At 41.4% G+C, this 26,846-nt stretch overlaps 2 protein-coding genes across 3 annotated transcripts in view; one reads left to right on the top strand and one right to left on the bottom strand.

The window, feature by feature from the left end:
• Positions 1–1,539: 1,539 nt before the first annotated feature.
• Positions 1,540–12,012, top strand: Fam8a1 (family with sequence similarity 8 member A1). The gene is given in 7 exon segments (XM_052728233.1): positions 1,540–1,775; positions 1,777–2,087; positions 2,089–2,333; positions 3,364–3,484; positions 5,994–6,117; positions 7,125–7,264; positions 8,725–12,012. Coding segments are annotated over 7 exon segments (1,197 nt in total). The 5' UTR covers positions 1,540–1,664; the 3' UTR covers positions 8,870–12,012.
• A 2,211-nt stretch (positions 12,013–14,223) lies between these two features.
• The window catches only part of Nup153 (nucleoporin 153), a 56,074-nt gene continuing 43,451 nt past the window's right edge, over positions 14,224–26,846 (bottom strand). For both annotated transcript variants that reach the window (XM_052727823.1, XM_052727825.1), the window contains 6 exons: positions 23,820–23,993; positions 20,002–20,880; positions 18,323–18,673; positions 17,122–17,397; positions 15,671–15,839; positions 14,224–15,358 (listed from right to left, as the gene is read on the bottom strand). In XM_052727823.1, coding sequence (XP_052583783.1) covers positions 15,274–15,358; positions 15,671–15,839; positions 17,122–17,397; positions 18,323–18,673; positions 20,002–20,880; positions 23,820–23,993 — 1,934 coding nt within the window. In that variant the 3' untranslated portion in view covers positions 14,224–15,273. The remainder of the gene's footprint in view (positions 15,359–15,670; positions 15,840–17,121; positions 17,398–18,322; positions 18,674–20,001; positions 20,881–23,819; positions 23,994–26,846) is intronic.

Below are 26,846 nucleotides of genomic sequence, written 5' to 3'. Positions count from 1 at the left end.
GGAATGATCTATGATCTTGTCTTAATTATGTTTCTTTCTCACATGTAAGCCTGATAGTACAGTCATACACTATCTTAAATTTTCACTTGTATATAAATCATTTTTCCATAGAAAATGAATATAGTCACACATTTTTCTCTCAATCTTAGAGATCACATCCTTTAACAAGGTAATGGCAAACTCCCCAAATCACTCACATAGCCAGCTGCTGCAGAAGCTATTACCTGTGCATTCATCTCCTAGTAAACACACTTGTTTCCCATTGCCTAGGTCCTTTCTCCTATAAATAAACTCTAACTCATTACAAAATTCTTTTTATGCGGCATAGTTTAAGAATCTGGGCTGTACCTAAGTAAAGCCCTCCGAGACTCTGAAGAGAGTGCCTCAGGTTGCACAGCTGCTGATGTTGCACAGCTGCTGATGTTGAGCTGTGTTACCTGCTGCTAGTGATGACCTTGATAGGTTTTCAAATGTTTCATGGAAGACGTTCCCTCCAAGCAGATTATTAGTTCCTTAAGGACAAAAGTTAGGCCTTTTCTGTCTCCCAGGGTAACTACACGATTGATTCATTTTCCTAATTAGGGTTTCTATTGCTGTGATGAAACACCATGACCAAAAGCAAGTTGGGGAGGAAAAGGTTTATTTGGCTTACACTTCCACATTGTAGTTCATCACTGCTGGAAGTAAGGACAGGAACTCAAACAGGGAAGGAACCTGGAGGCAGGAGCTGATGAAAATCCCATGGAGAGGTGCTACTTACTGGCTTTCTCTCCATGCCTGCCTTCTTATAGAACCCAGGACCACCAGGCTGGGGGTGGCACCACCCACGATGGGCTGTGCCCTTCCACATCAATTACCATATAAGATAATGCTCTACAGGTTTGCCTACAGCCCAGTCTTATGGAAGTATTTTCTCAGTTGGGATTCACTCCTCTCAAATGCCTCTAGCCTGTATCAAGTTAATCTTAGCCAGCACAATCATCATCGAGTATTCTCACATAGTTGGCTCTTGCAGATTCCTTGGGGATACAAAGGCACACTGCTACCTCTAACAGGCTTATAAATTTAACACAGCAAAGTGTATTAAGATATAAGTATGTGAGGTGTGGCATATAGATGAAAACAAGACGAATCATACACGGACAAGGATGCTAAGCAAGAAAAAAAACGCTGTGTTTGGAGATCTGGGCCCTGTTGGAAATTCTGGTAATTCGGATGCAGTTCCACAAGGAACAACCCCGTCCTAACCCCACAGGATCCTCTGTAGGGGTCTTGGTGATGGAATTCTCAAGAATGAGTGATGTCGAATGCCTCAAAGATGTAGCCTAATTGAGTACGTTCACAGTGTCCTGCGCGTATGCAGTATCACACAGGTTATGTCGCGCCGCGACATGTCATGTTAACGAATATGTCACAGTTGATGATTAACACATACGACAGAGCAGTCAAAAAGGCGTTGCATAACCAGGAACCAACGTACCAGGCCGTGCCACCACCCACCCGGTTCCCCCGCAGACGCGCCGGAGGGGAGGGGTTTCCGCTTCCGGCGGCGGATTGTTGACGCCCGCCGCTGCCGTGGTGGCTCCCGAGCGGTTGCGGAGGGGCTGCCGAGGGAGGGCGACGGCGCAGTGACAGGCAGCGCGGAGGGTGCCTCCGAGGCGACGATGGCAGAGGGGCCCGAGGAAGCCCGGAGCCGCCCTCCCGGACAGGACGGCGGCGGCGGCGGGGACCACGAGCCAGTCCCTTCCGGGCCTGGCTCTCCCTCCGCGGCCGCCCCCCCGGCCCCCGGCCCTGGCGCCCGTCGCCCCGGCCGCCTCGGAGCCGGAGCCGCCGCCGCCGCCGCCGCCGCCAGAGCTCCGGAAGCGCCGGGAGGGGACCGCGGGGCCGCAGGAGCCGGGGGGCTGCGAGGCGTCGGACGGGCCGGGGCGTCTGAGCGCGCGCGAATACTCGCGGCAGGTGCACGAATGGCTCTGGCAGTCCTACTGCGGCTACCTCACCTGGCACAGCGGCCTGGCCGCCCTCCCCGCCTACTGCGGCCCCGCGCCCGCCGCCCCGCAGCCCGCAGCCCCGCCGCCGCCCCCGCCCCCGCCCCCCGCCGCCGCCGCCGCAGCTCGCCTACTACAATCCCTTCTACTTCCTGAGCGCCGCGGGGCCCGGGCCCGGGCCGGGGCCGGGGCCGGGGGCGGCCCCTGGCGGCGCCACCCCGACCGCCGTCGCGGGCCTGACACCCCGGGCCCCGCACGTGCAGGCATCCGGCCGGGCGGCCCCCGTGACCAGGGTAGTAGGCTCTGCGGCCCCTGCACGGACGGCGAGCGACGCCGGGCGGCAGGCGGGTGAGAACGGGGGTTGGGTGAGTGGGTGGGTGAGATCTAGGAGGGGCGGAGTAGAGGGTTATATTCGTTTTGAGGTTTAGACTGGGATTCATACGGCCCTTGTTGACCTCGAACTCATGATCCTCCTGCCCCCACTTCCCGTGTGTTAGGGTTACGGGTGGCTCACGGTCCTTTTTAAAATGACTGCTGCTCCTCCTACTATTTTGGAAGAATTTCACCCTGTAGTCTAGGCTAACCTTAACTCACTATGTAGCCAGGTTAGCCTCGAACTCGCAGTAAGACTTCTGTGTCAGTCCACAGGATCTTACATGCCTTGGCAGAGGAGTCTCTTGAAGGAGTGACCATTGGACAAGTATGCTCCCTCTTGAGATAACTGGGGCTGCTACTACCATTGACAGTTTGCCCAGGCCTTAAATTCCAAAAATGTACTGTGAGGCAATGCCAATTGTTCTTCCCTTAGACCTGGCACTACCAGGATATTCCCTTACTGGTGGCACTAGTCCTTCCCTTGTGTAGAGACCTATGCTTATCAAACCATCCTCTGGGTGATCTCCCTGCTCTGGAAAGAGAGATCCGAAGCTAAACGCAGGTGGCAAGCCCCGCTATTGGAGGAACGAGACTAGAATACTAGCAATCACCTGGACTTGGGCTGTGTAAGGACAGTGGAACTGCAAGGAGATTGACCTGAATACAAATAATGAACTTCGACTGGGCCCACACTTATTGATCTTGAATATTGTCTAATTGATTCTGTGTAGTAACTAGAATTTCACTCTAGCAAAACTTGCAGTCGTTCTCCTGCCTCCAGGTCCAGAGTGCTAGGAATACTGATATTGGTCAGCATTAGATATTTCAGTCACTTGTTATTTTGGTGGAATCATTGCCATTGGCTGCTGCAATGCTATAATTTTTTTTTTAATTAAGTTGGACCTTGACTTTACCTTGCCCCTCCATTATTTGGCTTGTTTTCTTAAGCCTGTGTGAGTGATTCATTTTCCTTTCTCTCCCCCCCCCCCCCACCAATTTACAGGCAGAGAGTATGTCATTCCATCCTTGGCGCACAGATTTATGGCAGAGATGGTGGATTTCTTTATTCTCTTCTTTATAAAAGCAACCATTGTCTTGAGCATCATGCATCTCAGTGGGATAAAGTAAGTTAAAGATGGTCACAGAAGAGTCTGGAGCTGTTACTTAGAGATCTTGTTTTGTAAAATCTGTCCATGCCCGTGAGTGACTCTGGGTGATGGGTGCCCAGGGCCAGGTTTTCTTTTTTTTTTTTTTTTTTACTTTTAAAAGCTGTTTATGTGTTTATGTGTGTACTTACGAAGACCAGGAGGTCCACTTTGGGTGTCTTCTGCTCTCTAGTGTATTTTTTTTAGGTAGGATCTCTCACTTAACCAGGGGCTTGTCATTTCATCTAGACTGGCTGGCCATCAAGTCCCCAGGATCCACCCGTCTCTATGCTCCCCCCACCCCCATGCTACACCTTGGTATATGGGCTTTTAGATGGATTCTGGGGACCAACCAGCTCAGGTCCTGACATTTGTACAAGCACTTTACTCACTGAGCGGTCACCACAGGCCCCTTGTTGGCTCAAGAAACAAAGGAGGAAACCTTAATATGTTAAAATCTGTGGGAAATTCTCCTATTGAAAATAAATAAAGAGTGAGGCTTTGGTGGCACATACCTTTAATCCCAGCACGCAGGAGGCAGAGGCAGGCAAATCTCTGAGTTCAAGGCCAGCCAGAGCTACAGTTAGATCCTATCTCAAAAAAATTTTAATAGGTAAAAGGAGTCTCCAGACCTGGCTTGTTTCTGTTAACCATTCTCGTGAGCCAGGAACTTATTGGTTTCCTTATTGGCCTATTCAATCTCTAACATGAAAGCACATCTGCTGCTTGTCCAGAGGTTCCAAGTTCAGTTCCCATGTCAGGCAGCTCATGCTCATAACTACCTATAACTCCAGCTCCAGGGATCCAACCCCCTCTTCTGCACACACAGCATACATTTGTACACACACACACAATTTCTTTCCAAAGCACAGAGAGCCTGTGGTAGGTGAACTCTAAATAATCAATTAGTGGCCTTTCAGTGAGGTTGCTCACAGCTGAGCAGATTTCACTCCACTGCCAAGTATGGCATTTACTTGAAAATGAACTCCAAGTCTTTGGAGAATGGCTGCTATCATTTACTAAGCATTATCTATGTGCAAGACATTGAATTTGACTTTTTTGTTAACTTTAAGGTAGAAATTAATTAGGTTTATGAGAAGTTAAGGCCAGAATTGAGAGGGAAAAAAAGTTAAGATACAAACTGTTGTTAATTAAACCTTAGGGCCCTTGTCAGGTGTTACTGCAATTCCTTCCTATCCTACCTCCCCACTACCCACCAACACAGCCTTTTTTTTTTTTTTTTTTAAGATTTATTTATTACATATACAGTGTTCTGCCTGCATGTATCCCTGCAGGCCAGAAGAGGGCACCAGATGTCATTACAGATGGCTGTGAGCCACTATGTGGTTGCTGGGAATTAAACTCAGGACCTTTGGAAGAGGAGCCAGTGCTCTTAACCCCTGAGCCATCTCTCCAGCCCGACACACAGCCTTTATTTTTATTTTACATTTTTCTTTATTTGGAGGTCAGAAGACAGTTTGTAGAACTTGACCTCTCCAGCCTTAACTCTGCTGTAGTTTCTTTTGACAAGTCTGAATTTCATTACGTGGTTCAGCAGGTGCCCACGGTCTTACTCACAGTCCACACACGAGAGAAATTGGAGCCCTACCACTTGCTTCAGGGCTCTCTCTCCTGCCAGTCTTTCTCTAGAGCTTCTCCCATTCTCTTGGTCTGGCTGCTTCTCTTCATTCTTTGTGTTGTAGGACATGTCATTTCTAAGAAGCCTGCATAAAAATCAGTATAACTGGTTGTTTTCCGTGGTGGTCTGGTTTCCTGACACAGTTGGCATCCCTGTTTATTATTGTTCTTTATTGTTCTGTTTTCCTTGCTAGAATCTCAGTGAAAGCTGAGACATTTAATATTCCCTTGCTGTCCTAGTCTGCCTTCTGTTGCAATGTTAAAGACCATGATCAAAAACTTTGGAAGAAAGGGTGTATTTCATCTCACAGCTTGTAGTCTCATTGAGGGAAGTCAGGGCAGGAACTGAAGAAGAAGCCATGGAGGAATGCTGTCTACTGGCTTGCTCAGCCTGCTTTCTTATAGCATCCAGGACCACCTGCCCAGAGGTGGTACCACCCACAGTGTGCTGGGCCCTTCCCCACATCAATCACTAATCAAGAAGATACCTCACAGACTTGCCTAAAGGCCAATCTGATGGAGGCATTTTCTCAATTGAGGTTCCCTCTTCCCAGGTGACTGTATCCTTTCGAGTTGACAAAACCATTGACCATGTCCTCAGAGCTGGAGTCTTACTTGTTCTACCACTGAGTTTACAAACACACCAACAAACATAACCGCACCTTTTGCTTTTATTTACCTATTGCTATTTGTTGAATAAACTCATGGGTATTTTGTGCAGTTAGATGGTGAGAACCTAACAGTTAGCTTAGAATTTCAGGTAAAATTTACGACTTACACTAATCAGGGAAAAAGGTACAGTGACCTAGTAACTAGTTCTGTGTAACCCCAAACTCTTCTTTTTGTGCAGGGACATCTCTAAGTTTGCCATGCACTACATAATAGAAGAAATCGATGAAGACACATCCATGGAAGACTTGCAGAAAATGATGATTGTGGCACTTATATACAGGTTGTTAGTTTGTTTCTATGAGGTAAGCTGCTGCCTGAAGCAAATACTGCTTTAATAGTGTGATTGTTGCTTTCTAACCAGAAAAAGAATGAGAATTTCTCAGGCATCTTCACATTTGTATTTTTTCACAATTTTTAAAATTAACATTTTCAAGTTAAAAAAAAAACTATTAAATTTTTTGAAAGGAGACATTTAATAATTGCTTTGTTTTGCTTTTCAGTTTTAGAAATGAAATTATGTTTATAAGTAGGTTTTGGTCCAAAAATATACTTACAGATTGGTTGTAGAAATAATGTATTTTTATCTGTGAAACTTCATAAAATGAGCCAAAAAATATGCAGTAGATAATTTTTGATATTGAATATATTAAAAGGCTATAAAATGCATTAGTGGTTAATCTAGAGGGGTGGGTACTGGAGATCAAACCCAGAACCCTATACATGCTAGGTAAGCAAGTCCATTGAGCTATATTTCAAGGCTCTTTTCTTTTTGAGTCTCAGTGAGTTCTGAGGGCAGATCCTGAATGCAGTTTGACTTTTTGCATATCAGCCTACCCAGTAGTTGGGATGACAGGCCTTGCTTGTGACACCAGGTCCAGCCTTTAGTTAGTGTTTAGTTTGCCAAGACAGGGCCTTATTATGTAGGCTGGCTTGGTCCCAAACTTGCCAGTCATCTTTCACCAGCCTCTGGAGTTCTGGGATGGCAGGCATGTGCTACCAGCCTGTTTAAATTGTTAGGTTTCTAGTAGTCTATACAATTGGCACATCCAGTATAACTTTCTTTTTGAGAGAGGGTCTCAACTCCTAGCCCTGTCTGCCTTTAACTCACTGTGCATACCAGGCTGACTTTGAACTTACAGAGATCCCATCTGCCTCTACCCCCCAAGTGCTGGGACTAAAGGTGCTGCTACCACACTTGGCCTTTCAACATGATGGTTTATAAAGAATGAAATGATTTAATAGAAAAAAAAATTGTAAATCTTTAAAATTGGTTTAGTGAATTATTTTTAAATTGTCCTTCTTTCCTTAGATAATTTGCATTTGGGGAGCGGGGGGAGCTACACCAGGAAAGTTCCTGCTAGGTCTTCGAGTTGTGACATGTGATACATCGGTACTCATTGCTCCAAGTCGGGTTTTAGTGATTCCTTCCTCAAATGTTAGCATCACAACGTAAGTCCTTTGCTTATCTTAATCTACTTGCAAAAAGAATATAGAGTTAAGTTATCTTCTACTGTATAGTGATGTCAGTCAACTGGTCATGGCACACTCAGCAGTGCAGAGGAGGCTGCTGCATGTTGACTTCAAGGTGTTTGAAGTGTGTGACTGCACCAAGTTTTGCATTCTCAAGATCATTCCTACATTCCTCAGAATTCAGAATGAGTCCCTCGTTAAGCGGCACAAGATTGTATTCAATACCCCATTACAGGTTCTTCATAGTATACACTGTGATCATATGGAAGTTTGTGTCTCATTGCCTTTGGCATACATGTTCAAAATAATTTTATGAAATGTGTGGCAATGGTAAGATATTTGGGTGTTCTTAGTGCTCTGTGCCTACTAGCTTTATTCTCTGGCTCTGTGAACTACCCACTACAACCCTATCCTGACTTCAGTTCTTACCTGTAAAGCACATAATGCCTGTAGTCTTCGTTGCTGGCCTTTGGCATGCAGCGCCATTCAGCGTGCAGTGGTGATGGAAGTGTGTGCTGGTAGCACAAACAAAATTTGGCTAGAAATGCTGCAGGAATTGTGATTCAGGGGAAACACAAGGCTCCAGAAGCAGGCTAGATTTTACTGGCATTTGCACATTTCCTTACAACTTTGTTTTAATTCTGGGTGTTTTTTTTTTTTGTTGTTTTTTTTTTTTTTTTTTTTTTTTTTTTTTGGTGTTTCAAGGGGGTTTGTGTAGCCCTACTGTCCTAGAACTCACTCTATAGACCAAGCTGGTCTCAAACTCAGAGATCTCTGTTCCCGAGTACTGGGACTACAGGCATGCACCACCACTACCCAGCTCTGGCTACTTCTTTTAATGAGCCAATAATGGTTAGGGTTTATTGAGCGCTTCTCAGATACCATGCATTTTAGTAATTTAACATAGCATTTTGATCTCATTTTCAGTTGTGGAACACTAGTAATTAGAAAACGAATGTGAAACCAGCCAGCTTGGATTCAGAGTCGGCACATTTAGCCAACAGGCAGAAACTAACATTGTTAGGATAATTCTCTGTTTTGAGCTATTGTTGAAAGCTTTTTGAGAGTACTGGAGCCCATACATGAGAAAATGGATAAAAGAACAGATTGTGTTTCAGATAAAATAGAAAGTAGAACTGCAGTAGCCTACCCAATTCAGAAGAATCTAGAAACCCATGGGAATATATGACTATGGAAAAGGTAAGCAAAGGGAAAATGTCTTTGGACAAAATACAAAGTCCTGTGTGCTGTCTCCTCGTTGATGTTCTGAGATGTTTGTTACCAAAGTTCTAGTCTTGTATGTAGCTTTCTTTAGGACTTGAGCAGGTAGTTCGACTATATTGTTTGAACTGTGCTCTGAATGTTATAGACCTCAACAACATACCCAGTTGGCAATGACTGATACGACCTGACTTGCTACTTCTGTTTGCTTCCTTTAGGTCCACCATACGAGCTTTGATCAAGAATTTTTCCATTGCTTCTTTTTTCCCTGCTTTCATCACACTGCTGTTTTTTCAGCATAATCGAACAGCCTATGACATTGTAGCAGGAACCATTGTGGTAAAAAGAAATGGGGTCAGATGATGCCCCAGAGCCCTGAATTCCACTTTTTGGAATAATGATGACAAGACTAAATTATGTATCAAGGCCATCAGTATCTCTAGGTTACATTAATTGATGTTTTAAAAATTAGAGCAGTCACTACAGTGTGATGCAGGAGACTGTTCTGAAAATGTTGACTGTACTTAAATGTCATGAACCTTTCCAGAAGGAAAACTTATTAAATTCAAGTGTTAAATATTTGTAGGACAACAAAGCAAATGATTTCAATCAATATAGACAAATATATACTTTAACATTTAAGATAAACAAAATTTGCTGGAAGCATTTTCAGCTTTAAATTCTCCGTTTTATTTTGGTTTATCCTAGAGAAATTGAAAAATGTCCAGTTGTGTTTTATAAACACCTACCTAACTCCCACAACTCTTCTTAGGGAAGTTGCTTTGTGTGGGCATTGAGAAAGCATCAATTCAACAAACCACTGGCTGGCTCCATGGCCAAGTGTTGGAGAAAAGGGCTAGTGAGGAAGGCCTATCAGTTCCCTCACCTCATGCTTCCAGGATGTTCTAGAATTCACTGCAGTAGTGGTGGAATTCTGCAGCTTCTTACTACTTATGTATTTGGAGGCAAGAATTTTCACGATGATGAAAATGTATTGAGTCATATCATTGATACTTTAAAAAAAAAAGGTAAGTTAGTGATTGCCTACTGTGGGGGTAGGGTGGGGATGGGAATGTGAACTTTCAATGTAAATTCAGCTTAGAATTCATGTGCCCTAAAAATCAACTATAAATATGTGGGGGAAACATCCATCAAACATTCCCAGTGTGTGCTCTCCAGTGTTATGAATGAATGTACCTGTAGATTCTATTTCTGTACAAGCAAACTCCTAAGGCACTATATTCTATACAGTTCCATGACTGTCAAAACATCAAGGTATTAAGTCTTTAGTATTTTGTGAATAACTCTAAATACTAGTAGCCTGTGAAATATTAGCAATTTCCCCATAATGAATTGTTCTAAAGCAAACTTTTGTGTATGGTCATTGTACTTTGCTCCATTGGTGCAACATTATCGGGTTTATGTCTGTGTGCTTTTGCTGTGTCCCAGTTAGCTAGCTGTACTGAAATGTACCCACACTGTTTATAGTTTAAACTTTATTTCTTACTCATTGTATATGATTTTCCCAAGAAACACTAAATTGTATTGTATAAGAGATCAATCTTTGTTCCTGGGTTTTAAATAGCAAGAATAATCCATGTGTTATTACTGCATCCATTTTCAGTGGACTTTTGACATTTAAAACTGTGAAAATGCATTTAATGTCTACAGACACTTTAAGAATCTAATAGCTTATTGTAAGTTCATAAACCATCGTTTTTCAAAATAATTTTATTTAAATTAAATCCAACTTCACAGAAACCCTATTACTTGTCAAGAGCAGTATGTAGAGCACTTGCTTATGGCTCTGGCAAGATTTTATGGCTCTTTAAACTCTTACACTACAAATCAAGAAGTTGGTATGGACACTACTTTTGCCCCTGGTAAGGGAATTCAAGTTGAAATGTGCTTCACCCATGCAGCTCTGGAGTGCTTGATTATTGTTTCTACCCCAAAGGTTATTATTGTACTTTTCACTGAAGATATTTTTATTTATACAGTAAAATAAACTAGTCCAATTTGTTATAGTTTAGATATTGCAATTTGCTATGGACAAGTCATTAAGATCCAGCTGTGGATTCAAGTTGTGCCATACAGACTGTAAGATAAAAGTATTGCTTTGCCTCTACAATAAAACCTCAATCTGTTATAAGTTCAGCATTTAGGGAAAGAAATATCAAGAGTTGAAATAAGCCAGGCAGTGGTGGTGCACGCCTTTAATCCCAGCACTTGGGAGGCAGAGGCAGGTGGATCTCGGTGAGTTCGAGGCCAGTCTGGTCAACAAAGTAAGTTCCAGGACTGCCAAGGCAACACAGAGAAACCCTGTCTCAAAAAAAAACCAACAGTTGAAATAAAAAAAGAGAACCTGGCACATTTTTTCCTCATAGGGTTGTAAAATGGAGCTTCCTTCACAGAACATGAGTATATTTAACTACAGAAATACTGATTTCCTGTGTCTCGTGCTGAAGCTGTACCCTAAAAGGGCAAAAATGAAGTCAGAAATGAAGATGTTCTTAAATGAGTGTGTGTACCTTGAGCTGGACTGGAGTTTCGTTGCTGCATTCAGTCCAAACAACTGGGAAGAGATTTAGGCAGTGAGAAAGTCTTGGTACCCATCACTGAAAGTGTTCTAGAGTGGCTAGATCTTGTGAGTAGGATAGTCTACCTTCTAGGTAGGTTACAGTGCAATGACAGGCCTTACTTTACTGAGCATTCTCTGTGACCATAAATATATGCCACTTGACAGTATTCTAAAGCATAGCCCAACTCCTTCCCTAGCACTGGCTAATTCTCCCTACAAAGCATTCACCTTCTGATCTCCAAGAAGACATCCTAGTTGAGGGCCACTTTGTGCACACCTCAAAAATGGATCTTCAAAGGATCTGAAAAGTTTTAACTTTAAAAGAACTCGTTCACGCCGGGCGGTGGTGGCGCACGCCTTTAATCCCAGCACTCGGGAGGCAGAGCCAGGTGGATCTCTGTGAGTTCAAGGCCAGCCTGGGCTACCAAGTGAGTTCCAGGAAAGGCGCAAAACTACACAGAGAAACCCTGTCTCGAAAAACCAAAAAAAAAAAAAAAAAAAAAAAAAAAAAAAACGAACTCGTTCACATCAGTGATTTGAGTATTTCACTTACACACTTGACTTTCTGACAAAGTGAAGGAGTTGAAATTTTACATTTGCTACTTGGAGGATGAGGCAATTAAAGTTTCTCATTGTTTCTTTGAGGACAATGCCTAAATTAACAGTATTGCTAAACTCTGACAAGTACTGTTTCAGCTCCTTGCAACTTTCCATTCACATAACCAAAGACCAAAGTTCTTACTCGTGCCTGGGTGAAGTTTCTCATTTCAGCTCGTATATGCAGATTTCCTTGTAGTTCACTATAGTAGAGCTTGCCCTGCAAACAGTATCTAATGACCCACCTATAAATAAAACTCAACATTCTATTTTTAATATTTGTATGTCACCAGTTTGTATTTTGTCTCAATAAATGTCAACAGTGTTATCTGCCTTTGCCTATTTCTTTGACAAGTTTTACTAAGGAAACAGCAACAGCAGTGTATTTAACTAATGGGGCTGATAACACTTGCCTCCAAACACCTATGAAAAATTTTAAAAGTACAGATTAAACTCACGGGTAGGTATTTAGAGCCTTTAGCATTACAACAATCAGATGACTAGATTTAAACTCAGTCTTAATGGGAAAAGCCTTTATAAACTAGTCCTTATGGACAGGCTTTCTTAACTTGATTGTGGACATGTTAACTGTAAACCCAGAACTCAGGAGGCTGACACAGGAGTACTGCTGCAAATTTAATCCCAGGCTGAGCTACAGTGTAAGACCCTATCTTTAGACATTAAAGGGTATATGTACAAACTTTATTTAATGCAGCTAGGTCATAGTGTTGCTCCGGACAATTTACTATTCTGAAAGTTACAAACTATGTATGAGGACTACAGTGGATTTTTGGAGGAATAAAAACAGTGGAAGGGGAGGAACAGCCCCATATTACAAAGAAATAAGGGTTATGACTAAATTCGTCATATAGTTGCTATATAAGATCTTCATCACTTTTCAATGTTAGGAAAGTTTCCAATAAACATACTACCCTTTATAAAATTGTTGAGTGTTGGTTTCCATTGAATTTCAAGCTTTATGCAAGCCCAAAGAAGTTTGTATAACAAGGAAGACAAGTTCCCAGGTTAAATCTTTCCTGTAAAAATGCTAGTTATAAGCCGGGCGGTGGTGGCGCACGCCTTTAATCCCAGCACTCGGGAGGCAGAGCCAGGCGGATCTCTGTGAGTTCGAGGCCAGCCTGGGCTACCAAGTGAGTCCCAGGAAAGGCGCAAAGCTACACAGAGAAACCCTGTCTCGAAAAAAAACCAAAAAAAAAAAAAAAAAAAAGGAACTTTAGTTGTGTAAATTATACTTTTTTCCTTATGGCCTGAAATTACAATCACTATAAACAACCCAGCACTTAAATGCTTAAAGTGACATACCCAGACCTGATGATTGACTATTATCTAAAACCAGTCTGTCAATCTCTGGGGATATGCCCTAAAAATACACTTACACGGCCCACTAATAAGCATTCTCAATCTCAGCCAATCCAATGAAGAAGTTTACCACTGCTGGGCCGGAGGAGGGACAGGCCCAGAAATGGGGCTGCCACCACCACTGGAAAGCTACATGCAATCCAAGAATCAAGTCTCAAGATCTGAACAGTCTGTAAGACTGGAAAATCAAAAAAACCCCAATTTTCATATAAACTAGCCTTAGTAGGACTTTAGTAGTCTGCTTTTTTAAAAAAAAAGGGAGGGGGATACAAAATTATTTCCTACACATTTTAGAGAAGAGTAATGCCCTATTAAACTGCAATTATTTGGACCTAGATAATGGCTAAGAACTGGCCTCCGAGGTCACTGTGAGGTCAGATGAGTTCCAGTTTACCTCTTCCAGCATTCACCACCAGGCTCCAAACAGGTGTCAGGTAAATATTAAAGAGCATATTAGAAAAACAAAAAGCTCTACCCTCAAATCATGTGATGGCCTAAGCTATCTTAGTAAGAAAAACATCTTTTCACAAAGACAAAGCATTAGAAATTCTCAATGTAAATTAACCTGAAGTATGGCAAATTAAGCACAAAGTAACAATAAATGCCCACCCTGAGTACAATGAAGACAGAGGTATGACGTGCTGGCCCAAGAGTTCTTTCCTGGACCTTAAGTGAGCAAAATGTCTAGTCATACAAGCAACACAGTAAAAAACCGTTACAGTTTTGTTTTTTGTTTTCCTGGAGAAGAGGACTGAACCCAGGGCCTTGCGCTTATTAGGCAAGCGCTCTACCACTGAGCTAAATCCCCAACCCTGCACCCCCGCCCCACCCACCCACCCCACCCCCTTACAGTTTTATAAACTTTTGGAAAGCCTGAGGCATATCTCCAAGAAGGTGAGCAACAAACATTGCCTAGATAACCTAGCAGGGAAGCTAGAAGTACAAACAGAAAGGGTTCTATGTTTATTTTCAACTTTTAAAGGGGTGCTACATGTACAACTGAAGTGAAGATAGCAGTAGGCAGAAAGCAGAGGCTCTTCTGTATACTGCAAACTGATCATTCTTGGGCCTTGCCTGATTATACTCTCTGGGATTTCTAATCAACCACTCTTCCCATTTAACACTGTGTGCCTTCACTATGAGAACTGTTAGCAAAACGTGCTTCATAAAGTTTTATTGATGGCATTTATCCCATGGTTTAACATGTTAATTATACGGTAATAAACATGGCTTTAATATTAAACTTTTCCTTATTATCCAAAGTCACCACAGTCCATTTCAGTAAATATAAAAATATATGCTTAATACTTTGTACAATACTGGTTTTTGGTCCAAACAAAACTGGATCAGAAAAGCCAATAAATTCAACTTTAAGAATCCCCAATTTTTTTTTTAAAGATTTCCAAATGGATTTAGGCAACTTTGAATAATGGGATTTACATAATAAAATCTGAGACATGACTAAACAAACAACAAAAATATGTCTAACACAAAATTAAAATTTCAAGTTCACAGATTTATGTTATGCCAAAAAAGTACAGAAACAATATTGTATTTACAGAAGTTTCATAATAAAATAATGAAAAAGGCAAGACAGTCGATAGAATGAAAATATAGAAATAGCATATACTTATTAAATGGAGAATGAACTAGATCTAACAAGTCCTTAGTATAGACCATTCTTTAATCAGGCTTTCTCTATCAGAATTTTCCTGTGCACAATACATCCAACTCACTTCACACATACACCACCACAAACTCCGCATAGAAATCATTCATTTCAAAGTCCTCTAATCTATACAGGATTCTAATCTATACAGAATTCCCCAGATATAATTACAATTTCAATGCGTTCCATTAACGCTTTATCAACACACAGAGCGGTGCAGACAGGATCTATACAAAGCCATTCACCGTGCAGGCTCTATTCCTGGGTACAGCCAGACTATGCCAATCAGTGAATAATGTGCTGGATCATAAAATGTTTCTGCTGAAGAATCAGTCAGTCATCAGTCTAGCTATTATTTTCAAAAGAGAATGGGATATGGGAATGGGACTTCCATAAAGAGAAAAAGAGTACAATTCCAAAATTAAAGAAATCCTTAGACAGATCTGACTTCAGATAAGCCCAGCATGTAGTACAATCCAGTATCTGAAAGCAGGCACCAGCTGTTGATAAAACTGTTGGGTATTAACACCTTTGTGACCTTTATTTCCTGCGTCTAACAGCAGTCTTTATCTTGCGACCAGAAACTGAAGTTCCGGAAGAAGAGAACATATTTTTCCCATTTGACCTGTGAAAAATAAAACATTATAATGTGACATAATGTTCAGGACAAACAGAGGCTCATAACCACTTAACATGGCCAGCAACAAAATGAGGAGGAAAGTAAGGAAAATATTGTTACAAGTAAACACCTTCTGCTATGTTTGGCCTATAACTTGCTGCTCGCCTCACATTATAACTCAACCCTCAAAATTACAGTATCATAAACTGATATTGGGTAATATTTACTTTTACCCAAACTATATTACTGCCTGATTTACTTTTAGAAACAGACACCTTTACCAATGTCAATTCTCAATGAAATAAAAACATCTCTTACCCCACTGTAAATGATGCTGGAGACTGGCTGAATGAAAAGCCCCCTGAACCTGAGGGCTGGGCTGAGGCTGCAGGCGTGCTGGGATTTGCACCAAATGTGAACACTCCTGATGGATTATTGTTTGTGAAGTTGAAATTTGTAGTGCTGCTGCCAAATTGGAAAACAGAACCTATACAAATTAAGCAGAAATATCCCATTAATGACACAAGATTCACTTTGACCTAGACATATTAAACATGTGAAAAATTAAGATCTTAGCAAGGCGTGGTGATGCACGCCTCTAGTCCCAGCACTCAGGATGCAGAAGGGAGAGAATCTCTGATATCAAGGCCAGTCAGGACTGCCACAAAACAGGAGAAATGTTAGGGCACACATGAGCTAAGTACAAATAGAGAATCCAAGATGAACCTTTAGAACCAATAACCAAACAAAACTAAAGGACAAAATACTTAAAAAGAATTCACAAAAAGGGAAACTACACAGAATCCAAATATGAACGAGACTTGTCATCCAACAGCGGCAGCATGTGAACTGGTATACCCCAGCAGTAAGTTTGTAATAAATACCCTTTAAATATGAGGTATACCTTTCTATTCAAAGTGCATCACTAAGAGAAACACGTCTGCTCCCCAAAGATCAATATTCTCCACTCTGTAACATGCAAAACAATATTTCCTAACAGCCAAAACTGACTACCACTCAACAGCAAATGGATAGGCTGCCATTCAGTGATTCACTCTGCAGCAGTGACAAAACCATATGTAACAGCACTGCATGTAAAATTTAAGAGCCAAAAAAGCAAGAATGCATACAGCAAGAGTCCGCTTGTATAGGTAAGTATCAGGCAACTTTGTTTTCTAGAGCTATCAGTAAACGTCAGAGTCCAGTTGACAGAGAGAACAATGATCACAGAATAAAGAAAGAGGACTATGATCAAAATGGCCTCTGATCGCATGTGGTCTTCGGCTGTCTGTACACACATGCAAGCTTCCACACTGACTCTTTCATGTTTGTGTTCTTTTCATGAGATCCTATTTCTATTAGAAAGAGCAAAAAAGCGTTTAAAAAGTCCCCAAGAACTTTTGATGAACTATACAGAGGGAACTGGAAGCATTATCCCAGTGCCGTGAGACAACTCAGCACAAGTAAGGTCTGACTCCCTTCCCAAAGGACATCAAACACTGCCGCACTGCAGCTAGAGAAATGGGGTGGAACACAACCCACACCTAAGTCAGAGGAAGAAACACTTTCAGTGTACACTAATGCTACCAAATGCAGTGACGACCATTCTGCAAAGTTTATAGGTGAATGTTAAACACCACACTTCATTGTTGTATTAAGTATAAAAACATTAGAAAATAGATACACTCATGGTTTCAAGTTCAAAGAAAAACATTATTTTAAGACACTAGACTCAAAGTAGAGATACCAAGTGTCATTACACAACTTACTGGAATTAGGAGCTGTCCCAGAGCCAAATGCAGACTGACTAGGCTGCTGCCCAAACACAGGAGGCTGGCTGCTGCTTGACACTGTCCCAAAAGTAGGTGGTTGTATGGGCTGGGAACCAGCAGAAAACAATGCTGTTGAAGACGATATCGAGCCAAAGCTTGGAGGGTTAGGCTGGCTGGCACCTTGACTTTGTCCAAACGTTGGGGTCTGGTTAGCACCAAATGCTGGACTGGCAGATGGTGCTGAATGTCCAGTGCCAAATACAAAGGAGGATCCTGGAGACCAAGAAATTCTTAAATCAACAATATCAAGGTTTATAGTGAGATCACCCTTGAGAAACTCTCTAAACTCACATACCAATTTCAGGCCACTTTCTACACTCTTACCTTGATCACAAGCTTTGAATGGTTAGAACAATGATACTATTTGCTATAACATATACTAGTTTAACAAAAACTTCAAATAACAATACTCTCTACATTTGCAACCAACAAACAATCTTTTACTAGGAGAAGTGTACTTAAGATAGGGTCTTATACTGTTCCTCGGGCTACCCTGGAACTCACTTTGCAGCATAGGTTCAACAAATTTTTTTTTTTTCTAAAATGATGTACGACTTCCTTCCTATACATCACTGTATGAGAACTCACATCCTATATAACAACTATCACTATCTGGCTGCTCAAGAATTTGACATGTCAAAAGGCAACTTGGAAGAATTATATATTCTTCCTACAATTAAGATTTTTTATTTTTATTTTTTATTTATTTATTTATTTATTTATTTCTTTATTTCTTTCTTTATTTCTTTCTTTCTTTATTTATTTATTTATTTATTTATTTATTTTGAAACAGGGTTTCTCTGTGCAGTCTTAGCTGTCCTGGAACTCACTCTGTAGACCAGGCTGGCCTTGAACTCAGAGAACCTCTGCCTCCTCAGTACTTGGATTAAAGGCATGTACTACCATGCCTAGCTTGAAAAAAAATTGTTCTTAAGAGTTAAATATATTTAATTAACCTGAATATAAACTGCATACTTCTCCACAGGTAAAAACTTACAACATTCCAGATACATGTGACTTAGAGGCACTTAAGCCACTTGAGTAGATTACAACCTGCAAGAATGTGCTACCACTGGCACACTTAGAGCAAAACCAATTCAACTATGAAATCCACTTTCCCCTCCTATCACTGAAGTACCTGAAGAGCTTGATGTGGCAGCTCCAAAACTGAAGCCAGAGGATGCAGTGCTGTTACTACTGGCTCCTGGTCCAAACACAAAGGGAGCAGAGCCAGTGCTGGATGTGGTGGTGGCTGCTTTGCTCTCTTGAGGGAATAACAAAGACTGAGATGTACTGGACTCTGCAGAGTTACCGAAGGCAGAGCTGCTGACAGGATTGCTGGCCTGTCCAAACACAAAGGCTGCCACAGGAGGGTTGGAGGAAGAGGTGGAACTACCAAATATGCTACCACTCGATGAAGTGGCTGGAGCACTTGAACTAGAGGAACTGCTGTTCAAGAAGCTAAAAACTGGCTTTGCTACACCTTGATCTGCAAAACAATAATTGAGAAACATAAATCCTTAAGAACAAATTGCCTAACAAATTTTTTCCTATAATATAAACTAAGATTATTTTTATATAGTCTGACTCATCAAATAAACATCTATTATCACTTTGAAATGTCAAAGTACCTGTCTTTTATGGTTTATGTATTTTCTCATTACACAAAGACCTCAACGTTCAAATAAAAAGTCCTGTGGCTATGTATATAAATTTAATGGGAAATACAGAGCCTCACATCCAATTCTAACTTGATATTGTATTCATAAACCAAATTCAGACAATGGAAGGTAGGTGCACTTTTATGTGTCTGTCTTATTACAGCAGCAGCACCCTAACCAATCAACCTCCTCAGAGCACTGACTGGACTTCAGCATTTGCTAACCCCTGCTAACTAGTACACAATGTCACTACTGTGGCACCCTAAATTTACAAGGTACACATCTACTCCCTTTGCTGTAGCTGTCACTGGACCATGAATTAACGCCTGCGTGCCTGCCATGCTTCTCAAATTCCTTGTGTATTCATGCACTTTCCCTACATATTTCAGAAGTAGCTTAGCTTGACAAGATGTACAAAAACTAAGAACTGAAATGAAGGGAACAGAAGAAACACTTCCCCCAAGGAATGAGTTCTTCTATGCTCTTGTACTTATTCAGCATCGCCACCATTAGAAAGCTTAGCAAATACAAGTCATGTTTATGCTGTACAACTACTGATTGTCAACTTGGAACAAATCTTTTGATTTTTACATGGTAAAAATGAATCTACAACCTGAAAAACTCTCCTTTCTACTTCCCCAGTTCTCAGCTCCAATGCTGTACAAGAGATGGAATGTAGACAAAATAACTGATGCATGCTGTCAGGGAAAATTTTATGTTAAATTTTTGTTTACAGGTGGTTACAGAAAGACATATATAATGTGCCCCATTCTGTACTTTCTATTACAGCTGTATTTCTCAAAAATAGATCTGTAGATATCCCATCAGAACCATGGGTATTTAGTTCAATTAAAACAGAAAAACCTGCCGGGCGGTGGTGGCGCACGCCTTTAATCCCAGCACTCGGGAGGCAGAGCCAGGCGGATCTCTGTGAGTTCGAGGCCAGCCTGGGCTACCAAGTGAGTTCCAGGACAGGCGCAAAGCTACACAGAGAAACCCTGTCTCGAAAAACCAAAAAAAAAAAAAACAGAAAAACCTGAGCTCTTTCCTCAAGACTTTCAAAACCAATATCCTCCATTACTTTCTGGCACTCTTTGACTTCATGCATGTCAAGGTATCGAATGTGACTTGAAAAAATAAGTCTTTTAGTACTTACCAGTTGTAGTACTGGTTTGATTTCCAAATGAGAAGGTGGCCTTGGTCAGCTGCTCAGGCTCTTTCACAGATGGTTTTGCCACACTGAAACTGAATGTCGGCTTGGAAGAACTCTCATCTTTGGTTTGCTCCGAATTTCCAAAGGAAAATACTGGTTGACACTTTGGCTCCTCGTTGTCAGCTTTCTTTCCAAACACGAGAGAAGTAGAAGTAACAGGTTCTTGCTGTTTCTCCTCTGTCCTTCCCAAAGCAAACATTGAAGCAGATGGAGAAGAGGCAGATTCCACTTTACCAAATGGGAAGCCGCCCTTGGTGGCAGAAGAATCATCTTTCTTTGATTCTGTTGTCTTGTATGTGAAAGGAGTCACTGAGACACTCTTAGTTTCTATGGTTCCAAAGTTGAAGGCGCCCTTGTTCTCTGAGGTCACTGTGGTGTCGGTAGCAGCAGTAGGGGGGTTACTAACTCCCGAACCAAAGCTAAAGCCTGCAGATGAAGACTTAGGGAGCTCCTCTTTCTTTTCGTGCTGCCCAAGAGTAGATACCCCAAACTGAAATGGAGCTGAAGAAGCTGAGTTGCTTAAGCCAGAAGTAAATCCAAACTTAAAATTACCATTCTTGCTGTCATTTTTAATTTCTTCAGGTTTGGAATCAGAAGACATTCCAAATTTAAAATCTCCAGTTGGTTTAGAAAATTTAAAGTTTGTATTCATGGAGCTTGTAGACCCAGAGTCAGATGCAGCGCCTAATTTGAATCCTCCCTGATCTCCAAATTTAAAATTTCCAGTGCTTGTAAAAGTTTGAGGAAATCCAGAAGAGGCTGATGGAATACCAAATTTGAAGGCTGAGGGTGCTGGATTTAAAGATGAAGATGTCCCAAAGCCTTCAAAAATAGAAAACACACAAAGAGACACCAAATTAATGTGCTCATCCTAGCAAATATAGCCCCTGCAAGCCTCACCATAGGACAACTCTAAAAAGGCTTATATGCCACTTCCATCTCTAAGACTGGAAGGTCTAGAAAGGTGATAGAACACGTGTCGGTGAGGATGCTAGGAGCAGTAGGCACTTCCCTATCCTGTAGGGAGAGATCCAAACCAGCATCCAAACTGTTGGAATATAATCTATCAATGTTCACGAAAACATCTAAATCATACATATACCCTCTGAGACTCAGCAGTTTTAGAGCTGGAATTTGTCTTATGATAAATTCAGACACACAAAATGCTATGAGGTACAGGCAACTATAAAGGATGAAAAACAAAACATAGGATAAAAACCAAGACGAACAGAAAGGGTAGGTGATGATATACAACATTCTGACAAAAAAGAAGGAAATCAGAATTAAGTAGAATGGCAATGAGTTTGCTTAGGACAGGGAGAAAGCACTTTTAGAAGATATAGCACTGCACTACCCATGATTTTCAGAGAAACAAAAAGGTGAAAAAAGAGCCAGTAGAAACAGGAGATATCTCGAAAAACCAAAAAAAAAAAAAAAAAAAAAGAAACAGGAGATAAATTTTTTGTGACCCTTGATCACAATTTTTAAATATTGTGTTGTTGACAGAAGCATTTAAAACCATTTAGCATACGCCGGGCGGTGGTGGCACACGCCTTTAATCCCAGCACTCTGGGAGGCAGAGCCAGGCGGATTTCCGTGAGTTCAAAGCCAGCCTGGTCTACAGAGCGGAGATCCAGGACAGGCACCAAACTATACAGAGAAAGCCTGTCTCAAAAAACCAAAAAAAAATTTAACATTAAAAAGATGAAATGAAGCAATATTTATAAAGATAAACATCATTACAGTGATTAAGACCAAAGTCTATTTCTTTGGTGCTTTTCTGTTGCTAAAGAAATAGAGTATGGAGCCGGGCAGTGGTGGCACACACCTTTAATCCCAGCACTCGGGAGGCAGAGCCAGGCGGATCTCTGAGTTCAAGGTCAGCCTGGGCTACCAAGTGAGTTCCAGGAAAGCGCAAAGCTACACAGGGAAACCCTGTCTCGAAGAAAAAAAAAAAAAAAGCATTAAAAAGATGAAATGAAGCAATATTTATAAAGATAAACATCATTACAGCGATTAAGACCAAAGTCTTAATTTCTTTGGTGCTTTTCTGTTGCTACCACAGAGCTAGTCCAGGACAGGCTCCAAAACTACAGAGAAACCCTGTCTTGAAAAACAAAAAAACCAAAAAAAAAAAAAAAAAAAAAAAGAAATGGAGTATGAAGTACTTGACTGATTCAAAACAAGGCCTATTAGAAGGTGGCAAGGCAGCCGGGCGGTGGTGGCGCATGCCTTTAATCCCAGCACTGGGGAGGCAGAGCCAGGCGGATCTCTGTGAGTTCAGGCCAGCCTGGGCTACCAGGTGAGTTCCAGGAGAGGCGCAAAGCTACACAGAGAAACCCTGTCTCGAAAAACCAAAAAAAAAAAAAAAAAAAAAAAAAAAAAGAAGGTGGCAAGGCAGACACACATTATTCACCCACAAACGAAAGCAAAGGACAGCTAAGCTTTTCTATGAACTTTTTATCCTCAGATAAACTACCAATCATGCCAATCTTATAGACTAACGTAAAAAAACTGTTAATCATGTAAACTAACATGAAGTGGGTGTGATGGATCAAAGCTTTGACCTTTGATTTACAATGTTTGAAGGCCACTAAAGACTGAAGTAAATTATAAAATAAAGCCTAGCCTATAGAAATCCCTCCACATTCCCCTCTTGGAGGCTAACTTCATTCAGAGATTCCCTGATCTTCAGATCTAAAATTTCTAAAATGTTTCCTCTTTCCTAAGCTTTCCACAACTTCAAAGTCTACATGGAAGAACTCAAATGAGCTGTCAAAATCTGAAAACACAGGCTTCATATATTTAGCATCAGTGACCATGGGAGGCTCTTCCTTTACTTTTATATATTAAAATACTGAGAAAGCTGGGCTTTTGGGTGATGCAAATGCTGGATGACATGCGTGCCACCATGCCTGCTAAGAGTTCCCTTGTACTCACACACTCAGAGGCTAAATTACTTACAGTAAAATCCTAAGGGTGGTAATCATCTAAGAGTCAAGTTCATACCCAAACCTGGAAACTGAGTAACATAAAGTTTCTTACCAAGATACACAGACAGCATCTTGATGCTGAGGTGCAACTAATTTGATTTTACCATCATCCACAGATAACAGTAAAAAACAAAACACACACACAAAATCCCAAGGATCATGTTGCACTTTACATAATTACTCAGAGAACATGTACCTTAAAAACAAACCTGCCCCCCTGTAGCAGGAATCTTAACAGGTCTTATTAATAAAATCAAACCTGAGGCCAGTTATTGGGGTAAATGCTGGAAGATCAGAGAGACAGAACAGGCCACAGCCACCTCACCTCACCAGTTCCTCAGACTGGAAGCCTCTGAGTCCTCATCCAGAATGAATCTCAGCTGAACTGCTGCTCAAAAGCCTGAAAGCTTAACCAGCCAAATGCTGCTAGTTTCTGGTCTTCACGCCTTATATATCTTTCCTTTCTACCATCACTCCCTGGGATTAAAGGCTCACTCCCTGGGATTAAAGGCGTGTGTCACATTCCTGGCTGTTTCCAATGTGGCCTTGAACTCACAGAGATCCAGAGGGATTTCTGCCTCTGGAATGCTAGGATTAAAGGCGTGAGTGCCACCATTTTCTAGCCTTTGTGTCTAGTAGCTATTCTGTCTCTCATCCCAGATAAGTTTATTAAAGTGAACAATATTTTCGGGAACACAATACCATCACACCCCCACCCCGACACTTCACTTTTAACTAGGCATTGGGGCGTCTTCACCAACGTCTTACCTTTGAACTCTGACTTTGTGCCTGGCTTTGCACTTTCACACGCTATGCACTTGGCAGAGTCTGCTTTATTTTGCACTAAGCACACTTCACAGTCCCAGCTTCCCTCAGGTTTTTTGAACTTATCCAATCCAAGGCAGCCAGATGCAGGGCTGCTACTTGAGGCAGATACTGAACCTAAAAGCAATGGAGAAACTGATGAAAATTTTAATTTATATTCTTGTACCATCTTTGTGTAGCCCTGAACATCCTGGAACTCACTCTTATAATACCATCTTAATGACACCACTGACTATGCATTTTCTAATTTCCTTAAACCTTCCTATTAAACCACACACACACATTCTCTCTCTCTCTCTCTCTCTCTCTCTCTCTCTCTCTCTCTCTCTCTCTCTCTCTCTAGTTCAAGTTTGAACTATTCTCTGTTTAAAATTTGGGGCTGGGATGATGGTTTAGTGGTTCAAGTGCTTGCAAATAAACAAAAGGACCACAGTTCTGATTCCTGAGAACTCACCTAACAAATGCTGGGTGGGCATACTCTATCTCTAATTCTAGCCTTGGAAGATGAAAACAAGGGCTCCTCAGAGCAACCTAGTCAGCAAGCAAATGAACCACATTAGAAAGCTCTGGGTTTTACTGAGACTCAGCATCAAAAAATAAGACAAAAAGAGTCCTGTTAACATCAGGCCACCACAGACACACATACCATATACATGTACCCAGCCCACACAGACACACATGGAATGAGAAAAAAAAAAAAAAAAAAGGTGGGCTATCATTCTCACAAATTAGGGACTCTGACCTGGGGAGATGATTCAGTCAGTCAAGTGCATATCTTGCAAAAATAAGAAACTGAGTTTGATTCCCAGTGACCACATTTAAAAAGAAATTATGAAAAATTAGGGTTTATAAAACTAAATTGTTGCTGAGTTTGCTGGCACATGGCCTTTAATCTCAACACTCCACAAGAGACAGAGGCAGGCAGATTTCTATGAGTTTAAGGCCAGTCTGGCCTATGTAACAAGTTTCAGGCCAGCCAGGGCCACACGTCCTTAACAATGTCCAAATTCCTTCAACTATTAGACTTCTAAAATACAAAATGTCAATTTCAGGCAATGCACAAAATGCATGGCCATCTACACTGTCAATTTCAATGTATCTCTGGCTTTGAAAATTATCTTTCCACAGACATAATCTACTTTATAATTCAGCCCCATGTCTGTTACTTTCACACATTCTCGCTAGATGCTATTTTGTAGGTATTTATTACTGTAACGAGCTACAGTATATAAAGATTACTAAAATGAGGTGAAATGCATATGTTCCTGGTCTAAAAGGGGGAAAATATAAACTAATGGCAACACAACCAGAAAGTGATAGATCTTCAGTGTGCAAAAGAGGAAGGCAACAGAAAGGTTTAAGAAAAAAATAAAAGCAAAATCTTTCGGTAGAACCAGCATGTCTGTGAGAAGAGAGACACAGGAAGGAGGAATCAAACAGGGAAGAGCTCAGAGGAGTCATTTATCCTTGGGTCCCAATCTCTAAACAACGTCCACCTGGTCACTCTCCTCCCATAGTTACAGGAACAGTCTCTGCATTTCAAAATATGTTCTCTTCTCTTTTGCCAGCAAAAGTGCTGGCCATCATTGACTCACTACCTACCTGACAAGTTCTCACCTTTGCTGATGGCTTAAGTACCAGTGTAACCATTTCCTCATCTCTACCTGCACCCCACACTTCCCTGCTCTTTTATAAGCTTCTCTAGAAGGCCCCAGTCTCCTGCACTTCCCAAGTACAATCAATCTGTCTGATCCTTCTGCTATTCGAGTCTTCTCATTTCTATTGGGGAATTTCATGAGTATAATGTGTTTTCATCCTATCTACCTCTCCTCCACTCCAAGTCCTCCCGTGACTCCCTAAAAATGTATGTCCTCTTCTATAATTGTACACAAATGTATGTAAAACATACTACGTATTACCCACATGTTCATGATTATAGACTAACCACTTGGACATGAGAACCCATCGAGGGGGGCTCATACCAGAAGGAAACATTAGCAAACAGGGGTGGGACCTTGTAGATCCACCTCCCACTTGTGCTGGAATGTTGACTGATATGTATGGTCTTGTGCAGGTCTTATGCAAGCAGCCACATCACTGAGGATTCATGAGTGCAAGAACCCTGTCACATCCAGAAGAAACTATTTTTCAGTATTCATCATCTTTTTTAGGAACAGGACCCTTACTTGGTCTTGGTCTTATTCTCGTCACCTTCTTCAGGTTATTCTGCCACAGTTGTTTTTCCTGCCTGGTTAATCCAAGATCAATGTTTGATTCCCTCTAGACCCTCAAGTTCACAGAGTTCAGTCTGGAGATCTATTCCTCAATTCACTCAACTCACATCTACTCCCATGACTTCAAACTATTTCCTATGACCTCCTAAATTTGTATCCCAGCCCTAAGGATCTGTGGTCCCTCATGATATAGCCAAAAGACACATATATATCTGAACATCAACTTCAGCAATTTGAAATTAATCTGTCTTTAACCATACACAGTTCTAAATCCTCCCTTCCTTATTCAACTCCACCATCTGATTTCTTATCACCATTATTTGCCACTTATATTACTCACACAAACTTCCTAAGATGGCCTTCCAAATTCTGCTACCTTGAAGTACACTGCTCACAACCATTCCTAATTCTAGTTCTAGGTGATCTGATGCCCTCATCTCTGACCTAGCACAAATGCATGAATACATACAAACATATAAACATTCATACATACATGTACACATGCATGCATACATACATAAAACACATACACACACAGGCAAAACAGTCCAAGAAAATAAATCTATAAGCAGCTTTAAAAAAAAAATTGAGCCTAGAAACATGGCTCAGCAGTTATGAGTACTTGCTGCTCTTGCAGAGGACTAGAATTTAGTTCCCAGATAGCACCTCTAACTCCAGTTCCAGGAAATCCAATACCCAGTTCTGGCTTCTGCGGGCTAGCACATGTGTGCTCAGA

This window comes from Peromyscus californicus, unplaced genomic scaffold (assembly GCF_007827085.1).
Source record: "Peromyscus californicus insignis strain IS unplaced genomic scaffold, ASM782708v3 Scaffold_8__1_contigs__length_139910024, whole genome shotgun sequence".
NCBI classification, from domain to species: Eukaryota; Metazoa; Chordata; class Mammalia; order Rodentia; family Cricetidae; genus Peromyscus; species Peromyscus californicus.
Note: the sequence above shows the minus strand (reverse complement) of the source record. Positions and strands in the feature narration are given on the sequence as shown.